Below are 9485 nucleotides of genomic sequence, written 5' to 3'. Positions count from 1 at the left end.
TATAGTGGTAGCTACTAGCGTAACTTACTTCTGTAACATCAACTAGCCAGCTAGTTAGCTAGCTAGCTTTGTGGTGCACTGAAGTTAACAACGTTACCTCTCACTCTTCTCATCATTCGTCAAATTTGCCAAAAAGCAGAATGCAAGCCAAGTCAGTATAGCTAGCTATGTAAGGTACGACCATGGATGTATTAATAGAACGTTTGACATACCAATTCAGCTCACCAGAAAATAGTTTGCTGTTAATGCACGAGCCTATCCAGGACGTCAGTTAGCTAACGTTAACTAGGTAGTTGAAGTACTAGTCAGTCAACTGCTTTGTCTCACTGGAAAACATCATTAATTTGTTAGGGACAGATGAACATACTGAGCAACTCATCCAGTGGAGGATGGAGAAGGAGGAGCTGTTCACTGGGAAGAGAAATGCAGCAATAAAGGGGTTTGAGTGAGTAACACTTGACCCTATTTTACGAAATGTGATGAAAGGAGCATTTGTCATTGCTGGGCATGTTCCTTGTCCCCTTAGGATGTTTGTGGTTGAGCTTGGCTTGGAGGGGAAGGTGACACCAGCCACCATAAAAAAGAAATGGGAGAACCTCAAACAAAAATAGAAAGTCAGTCACCAGTGTTGTGTGTATGCCTTCGATTAGCCATGTACTATGCTTTAGTGTCATTAACTAATCCTGTCATCTAATTTGCAGGATTTGAAGTGTCCTAAAACAGGGGTCAGCACAGAGGGAGGGGAGGCAACAGCAGCCTCCTGGAAATGGTATGGGGTGATGGATGCTGCATTGGGCAGTAAGCCATCCATCACCCCACCATTGCTAATTTCATCAGCAAGCCAGGAGGCTGTTGAAGTCTCAACTCCCTCTGTGTCTGATCCCATTCCTGTGGAGGACGAGTGTCCTGCTATACCACCACGAAAGAGAAGGAGGGAGGGAGGTCAGTCCAGTAGCCAGGTACTGGAGTACCTTAGAGAGACGGAAAAGAGAGAGGCAAGACAGCAGGCACTAGAGGGGCAAAGGTATGAGGAGGCCAGGGGGAGAGAGGAGGCAGCCAGGGCTAGGGAGGAAGAGAGGTACCAGGAGAGCAGGAGGAGAGAGGAGAGAAGAGGAGGCCAGGAGGAGAGAGGAGGTGGCCAGAACAAGGTATGACAAATACAAGATGGTGTGGACTACTCCAGTCTCCCTCAGTATAACAAGATTGTGCTGTATTTTTACTCTTTTTTAAATTTTTAGTGTCTTTTACTTAATTACTTCTATTTTTTACTGTACTATGCACATTTGGGAGCTAGCAATTGCATTCCAGTGCATATTATACCTGTATGATGTGCACCTGACTAATAAAACTTACAAGGGAGGAGAGAAGAGACGAGGAGGCCAGTAGGAGAGAGGATGAGTCTCGGTCAAGAGAGGAGAGGCGGGAGGACCGCTTTTTGGCACTACTGGAGGCACTCGCCAAGAAATTATCATTTAGCTTTGTTTGTTTTGTTTGTCTTGTGTTGCAGCATGTTTAATTTTATTAGCTTCATTTGTTTGCTTAAAATGCCTCATTAAATGTTTCGACCAACTAACCTGTGCTTTCTTAGAGCTCAATCAGTCAAATATACTGTATTCTGAGTGTTGAATAATTGTTGACTGACGGGTAGCTTGGCCTCCACTGGACTTGAAATGGTCTTTCAAAGCATCCACACTTTTTCCTTCAAAGTTACAGGTGAAACTGGGACAAAGTGATGTGTGGATTACACAGTACACAATACACAAGTCATGATTGATCATTAGATGTAGTTATGATTGATCATTGGATTTATACATCACACGTGTTAAACAAAACATAATGCATAATGGTAGCTTGGGAAAATGAGGGTGACAATACAAAATGAAGAACAAATTAACAGGCATCAAGCTTGGTTTTGGTGAAGAAACAATGAGGTGTGATGCTGTGTATCCTAATGTTGGATCGTGTAATCGTGTTCTTGGAGAGCTGGAACACAGTCAAGTGGTGCAGACACTGCTGCAGCCAGGAGATCATCAAAGTAGAGCTGCAGGATGGGTGCATTGGGGTTCAACTGGCAATATGTTGTAGGGTGGACATCCTATGAATATGAGTATGGTGATTGAATGTGAAATGAATGGGAAATAAAAAGTTAACTTAATTGCATGAATGGTTTATTTCCAGTTTGAGATACAAGGACACTACATTACAACTGCAATGATCTGATTATATACTGTCACATATCAAAGTTTGTAAAATGTAGGTTCAGTCAACTAAGTTACACAACAGAATTGGCAATAATGTTTACACTGACGTTACTAAGTTAAATGTGAGGCTGCTTCACATGCAGACAGGACATAGAATGACAATGACTGAAATGCATTATGTAATTTTACTGACGTGGATAAATACCTTGATCAGGTTAAAATGTACAATTCAGTTCAAACTACATACATCGCAAAGGAACAACAGGAGAGCTCTTGTCCTCCGACGGTATTGGCGTCTCTGGCGTTCTCGTGCATCTGCAAGGGATTTACTGCGCCAACCATCTCGAATCTTGCGCGTCTCTGCGGACAGCTGTGGGCGAATGTCGCTTTATGGACTGCGACGGATGTGGTCAGATTTCAGGGCGCAATGTTATGACAGAGTAGTATGTCCCAATTGGATGCCTACTGCTTGCAAAGTACGTACTTTCTAAGGGCAGCTGTAGTAGGTACTGGTAGTAAGAAGTAGAAGTATGCGATTCGGAACGCAGCCGTAATCTCTGTGATGACGGAATGACCCCGGGCTATTCTGCATCTGATTGGCTTACCCTGATATACTTTAACCAATCGAACTGACCACTAAAACCTGACCAATCTCAACCAAGGAAGGCACCATATTAGCCAATCCCAGGCAGAGTAGGGCAGATCATTCATTCCGTGCCGCGCGGTTATTTTTGGTAATGTTAACGACATACTAGTGCAAAAACTTGCATACATGGGATGAGTTATTAGTGGATGTCAGAAGATTCAGAACTAGTGGTGATTGCTCCTTGGCTTAGGCTACCCATACAAATACAAATAAAACTTGATTTGTGCGCTTTCTTTCAGTGAAAGAAGGCACGAAAATCGACTTTCAGACTGTTTCAGACTTAAATGCGTCTTGTATTCTGCCATATCGCTTCATTTTCATCCGTGTTTAGCATTTTGGTAGTGCTCCGTTGCCCCCTACAGTCCTCATGAAAATACAGTCCACGTTACGGTCCGTTGACCGGTCTTACTAGCTCGTTATTCACTTAATATTGTAGGCCAGGTAAAATGATGCAACAACTTGACTGTCCCGTCATTCACATCACCTATTGGTCAATCACGTTACCCACTTTAGCTATATAGCTACCTGCAGCATCAATGAACATTGTAAAGGAGATCTTGAGTAGGCTATTTGTTGAAAATTGATTACAAAATGAAGTGGATTAAACGAGTTTGGGTTACGATATAAGGTATTTTGTGATTAATTACCAGTTGTTATCGCTGTGCGTTTTGCTTTGCCTAGATTTAATCGGCACTCGAGAGCGTTAACTTTGCTTCCTGGAGCGGTGGGCTAATGCCTAGTAGGCTAGTAGCCTAGTAGCCTAAACACTGATTAGTGAGGGAGTAGGCTATTGAGTGCTGTGCCCTAAGGGGGTGTATTTTATCGTTCTGTCATTCCTCTTCGTGGTGCTTGGCCATTGTTGTCATATAATGGCTCTGTAGTTTATTTAGTGTGTCCCTAAAAGCTTGGTTGTTTCTGTATGTTTTTTGCATATAAAAATGCCACTGCTCAGCGCCCTTCTGGTGCTGTGAAACCTCCTATCAGGACATGCTTTGAAAGCGCATCCCTCCCAAAATTGTGCGCGCTGCGCGCTTGCTTCGCTGGTCCTGACTTGGTCTAGGACCCACCAGACGCCAGGGCTTAGTTGTCTTGATAAAAACATTTTAGTAATTACAATCGTTTTTTAACGTGTTTTAACTTTACCAAGACAATTATCCACCCAGGGTTTAGGTTCTCAGGTCACCCCACCTATCTGGAGAGGAGAGTTGGCTGGTTAAGTGACTCGTCAAGGCTGAAGATGCTAGTTTCATAAGCTGCAATTTTCTTTTGGGGAAAACTTGTTTATTTGTTTGCACAACAGGGATGCCCTTTTGCATGTACAGTACTTTGAATCACTTATGATGGACTTGATAGGTTTAGTGTTATTTTTATTTAAAAAGGTTTAACAAAAATGTTTTTGCATATTCTCCATATAACAGCAATCAACTTATTTTTACAGTTTTGATGAATTCTGAGCAGTGAGGAGACATTCCAAAGATATGGTAATGGTAAGGTAGACAGACAAACAGACAGACAGACAGACAGACAGACAGACAGACAGACAGATAGATAGATAGATAGATAGATAGATAGATATAGACTTATGTCAAAAACACACAGAGGTAGGTGTCGGTGAGAACTTAAAACGGGCTTAAAAGCACCTAAACAATTTGTGTGTGCCCCCCCTAACATATTGAATGCCCCCCCTGGCATTTCATTCTGGAAACGGGTCTGATCTGATGTACAGGTAGGCTACAGTATGGTGATGTAGAATAGGGACCCCAGCACTTATCAACAGAGACTGCCTCCAGATCAGTGATAATCTTATGGATGTGCAAATCATATGCAATTATGACATTCTGTTGCCTTTGTGTAGGCTATTTGTTTTATATTTTGATTGTATAGTGTAACCCTTATTCTTGTCCCTAGTACACAGGTGTCTCTCCTAACTCCCTGAGTGTAGTCTAGTCTCTGCATTGTGTTTTAGGCGAGGGGTGTTTCTGTTCTTGGCAGTTGTCAACAGTCATTATCACAGTGGGAATTGAGAACTACGATGGCCTGCTGCACAGAACAAAGTGAAGAACTTCAGCGTCATGAATGCCAAAAATAACACAAGCTTGACATCTAGGCTAGTGGTTATTTGGATGGTTGGAATTTCATCCAAAGCGCTTTACCATAGCCTCTCATTCGCCCATACATAAGGCCTACTATTTCAATGCTTTAACATAGGCTAAAGGAATACATCGATATTAAAAAAAACTGACAGAGAATGACGTCTGGATGCTAGAGCGAGCGGTAGAATGTCCGTTTGACGTTGGGTCACGGGGGGCGTACCCATTTTACGCAGAATTCAGTCAGTGACGCGAGGCTAGCTTGACGTTTCGGATTTTACGCACGACTCTGTCAGCTCCACTGCCTCTGCCATCAAAGGTGTCTCGACTCATTCGTGTGAACCCATCACAAGGCAACATTCATTGTAAGTAGTCGCGTAGTCGAATTAACCAACAGCTGTCGCATATAATTATGAACAGACCTAGTTAATACTCCCAACAGTACGCAACAGTGAAATCGAGATGGATATTTCGAAGAGACGTCATCGATTTTAGTCTTATGTTCTCGACATATTTCAATTTTTTTAAATTCGAGGTTGCGTAGCCTTTGCCCTATTTGCATGTCGGAAACATGAGAAATCCATTGTTAAGACACGTTAGGCGATTCCCGTGGGCTACCAACGTGACCCTCTACGGTTGCTTGTTCGCCGGTGGGGACTTCGTCCATCAGTGGTTGTCGCGGAGAGAGGAGCTGGATTGGAAGCACACACGGAACGTCGCCGTGGTCGCTTTCAGTTTCCACGGTAACTTCAGCTTCTTCTGGATGCGCTTCCTGGAGCGGAGGTTTCCCGGGAATTCGGGAGGGATGGTTGTGCGCAAACTTTTCCTAGACCAGACCACCGCAGCACCGTTGGCCACCACGGTGTTCTACACAGGTGAGAGAGTGGGGGGTACTCGCTGACTAGACCGACAAATATCACACATACACGGACGGAATTCTTGCTCAATGGTTAATTATTAACATCCCAATTGCGTAAACTTGTCAGATTGTAACAATGTTGGACCTTAACTGTCCCTTTCCTCATTCACATATCCATTGACCCGCACGACCACCACTCCTCTTTCTAATGGAGGTCACGTGGAAGACAGCTGACGGAGCTCAGCCAGAATAGAGACAAACAAAGAGGCACATAATTATGCGCCAACCCTGAAGCTGTAACAGTGACGCCTCAGCAGTCACTGTATAGGCTACACTGCATACTATAATATTACAATATTGTGTATCCTACTAGGGATGAGTTTCCTAGAGGGCAAAGAAGACATTCTGGAGGACTGGAATGAGAAGTTCCTGAATACCTACAAGGTGAGTAGCCCTGCTGTCCATGCATAAACGTGTGTGTGTGCGGGGGTCAGTCTCAAAACTGCTCCCAGTCTGAAATCCCCAGGCCGTTATTGAAATAGCAGCACACCTATTTTTTAGAGGCCGGGATTGTTATTTTAAATTTGAGAGACAACTCTCAATTGACAGTTTGACTTTTCAGCCCCACACATTGCTAGCTCTCAAGTTCACCTCGAATTATAGCCTAATAGTAAGAGTTGTGTAGATTCATGTGTTTTCTTCTCCTCTCAGACTGGACTGATGTTCTGGCCATTCATGCAGGTAAGTGATTTTATGACGTTTGCATTCTGACATGTCATCCATCCAGTAGTCTACAGTAAACTCTTTTTTTTATCCACACCCTTTAACAAAAGAGGTCATGAACCATACAAGTAATGAGCTTTATTTTACGCTCTAAACTATTCTGAAAATGATATTCATTATTAATGATGTATTGACACAGACCACAATCAAACTGTATTTTGTTCACAGAAAATCCAAGAATCACAATTATTTGCACCTGTGCTATCAGTAGCCTATCTCAGAACTGCATACTTTATTCTATACAGTTTTTTGTCTTTATCCAGGGTGTGAATAAAAAGCACTACTATCCCTCCACTCGTCCTTATATCCTCCAAAAGTCTGCTGTATATCCTCCGTAAAGTAAAGTATTCATATAGTTGAATTCTAACAGAAAGTTTCCTTTCTTTTACTCTCTCTCTCTCCCTCCCTCCCTCCCTCAATCTCTCCCTCTCTCTCTAGTTTCTGAACTTTTCCCTGGTGCCCTTGTACATTCGGACCACCTTCACCGGCTGCTGTGCCTTCGTCTGGGCCACCTTCCTGTGTTTCTCCCGGCAGAGTGGGGACGGGACGGCCGTCGCCGCCCTCTCCTGGATGCTCGGCCCCGAGCAGGACGCCGCGGAGCTCAGCCAGGAGCAGCAGCTCGGCCAGGAGGTAGACGCTGCGGGACCCGAGGAAGGGAAAGACTCCCAAACAGGGACTAAGCCCTAACGATGGGAAACCAAGTTCAGAAGAGCAGGCAACTGGACCCAAAGAAGAGGAGAGTCAAAGTTCTAAAAAAGAAACTACGATGGCCACACAGGAATCTACGAATCTCACACAAGGTGACACAAGCGGTTAATGGTAAACAGTAAGTAGAACTAGAGGCCAGTATAAGTAAGGGTGCGCAAAGTGACAGAACACCCAGCCAGTAGATGGAAGCACCCACCAGCACTGATTCAAAATTAACCTCTGAAACCTTCTATTTCAGGAGAAACCCCAGAGAAAGATTGCACTTTTTGTGACAACTGTATTTTAATATTGTCTATTTATGAAGTATATCTCTGTTGGTGTACTCGTCTTGAAACATATCAGTTCCACTGCAATCGGTACGACGGTAGGACTGTGTGTGTGACATCGCTACAAAGGTGTATTTGTGTTGTTTTAAACTGTTCCTTTTAACTGTTTAATCCAGCATCCATTTTACTTGAACCCATTCATTTACTCACTTCCTCATATATATATATATATCTTCTCTCCTCCCCTGCCCCCCCCCCTCTCTCTTTCTCATTCCTTCATTCTACCTTTCTCTCTTTATCTCATGTGTGGTCACATCAGAACATGTTCTTCTTCAAACAGGTGTCCTGGTCTAGGATCAGTTTCCTGCTCCCCAAATACATAATCGCAGCCAATTATAATAAGACACACTGTCCATTCAACTCTGTCACTGATACACGGACTTGCTGGTTAAACCTCCCCACTCTGAGTGAATCTTGGAACATGCTCAGAGTTTAACTTCTTAACCTAATGATAACTGAACTCCTGTTGTCATGGTTATGTCACATAGGCTGAACTTGTTTTTAGCACAGTTCTATATCTAATCTGTCAGTGTGCCCTGTTACATTTTATTATCTACTGTAACTAAGCACATTTTGATGAGTGCCTGTCGATTATTTTTGAGTGTTTTAAGATCACAATGTTTTCTTTAATGTAAGTGGGGAGATGTTGCACTTGTAATGATGGTTGAATCATATTACCATATGGGATCAAAGACATGTACCACTAATGTGTAAATATTTTGTAGGCTATTTATTTTAATTCATCACACGTCAACAATGTTGTCGATTGTCCAAGCTTATCGAGGTTAGCCTACATTGATACTGAATGCTGATGTGCTTCTAGTCCTGACCAATATTTATACAGTGATAAGATATTGAATTAATATGCCACTGTAATATTCCAGAATAACATGTATGATGGAGAAATTAAACAACAATGCTGGCATCTTGAAAATGCAGGTCCAAGATGAACATGACCTGACGTTTTTCCTTCTTTTTTTTACTATACAGTCTCACAACATACTGTACCTGTCTTTCTGTGGTTGTAATGAATCAACACTGATGGATTGTACACTACATTTGTTGTCTTAAATTGTCTTAAATTATCCTAATGTACTGGTGCACATAAAATCATCCTAACTGACTTTGGATAACGTCTATATATTGGTGAAACAATGAAACATGAATGCCTGATTACTGTGTATTGATTATTGCCTGTTTATCGTTTATTCCTGCATATCATCTTTATATATCGACACTTTGAGCCTAAACTGGTGGTGGGCTATTAATACATTATTATTATTATTATTATTATTTTAGCTATAGTAGTTCAGTGTGTGCTAAATTAGTAACAGAAGTTTCAACAGATTCCCTAACCTTGGAGCTATGTGGACTAACTAGGCTATAGAGCCCCTATAGTGAGACAGCTGCTCATGCTATTCTCAGTTTAGCGTGGAAGCTGTTAGCCTATTTGTAAGCTACTCTCACTGCTTGACTTGAACTGGAGAGTTAGATCTGTATCAGTTTCATCAGTGTCTATATAGTTTAGCTCACATCAAAATCATAGGCTATATAAATAGGTAGATTATATAGCCCTATTTTAACATGAAAATTATATGATTATTAGTCCCTGGACAAGGCTACAATCTTGGGAAATGCAATTTAATCACTCCTTATTCCAAAATGGGCACAACAAAACTTTTAGCCAGTATAAATGAAATGGGTAGGCTATGTGCTGACAATATTTTCAGTAGGCTAGTGACGCTGTCTCCATGCAATCTGGATGTCTTTGCCATCCCCGGATCGCAAAGCGCATGCTCCCTACATCCCTCTCAGGATTTGTAAGCTTGAATAAAGATGCTCAGCGTCTCGGATCGTCAGAGCCTTGGAATC

General features: G+C 42.4%; 1 protein-coding gene across 1 annotated transcript; it reads left to right on the top strand.

Annotated features, from left to right (window-relative positions):
* The first annotated feature begins 5286 nt into the window (after positions 1 to 5286).
* Positions 5287 to 8712, top strand: LOC311310971 (mpv17-like protein). The gene is made up of 4 exons (XM_084440575.1): positions 5287 to 5812; positions 6170 to 6240; positions 6508 to 6537; positions 7018 to 8712. Exons 1-4 carry the CDS (start codon positions 5509 to 5511, stop codon positions 7264 to 7266), a joined length of 654 nt encoding a protein of 217 aa, XP_084296701.1. The 5' UTR covers positions 5287 to 5508; the 3' UTR covers positions 7267 to 8712.
* Positions 8713 to 9485: the final 773 nt, after the last annotated feature.

Source organism: Borostomias antarcticus (assembly GCF_949987555.1).
Source record: "Borostomias antarcticus genome assembly, chromosome: 7".
NCBI lineage: Eukaryota > Metazoa > Chordata > Actinopteri > Stomiiformes > Stomiidae > Borostomias > Borostomias antarcticus.
Note: the sequence above shows the minus strand (reverse complement) of the source record. Positions and strands in the feature narration are given on the sequence as shown.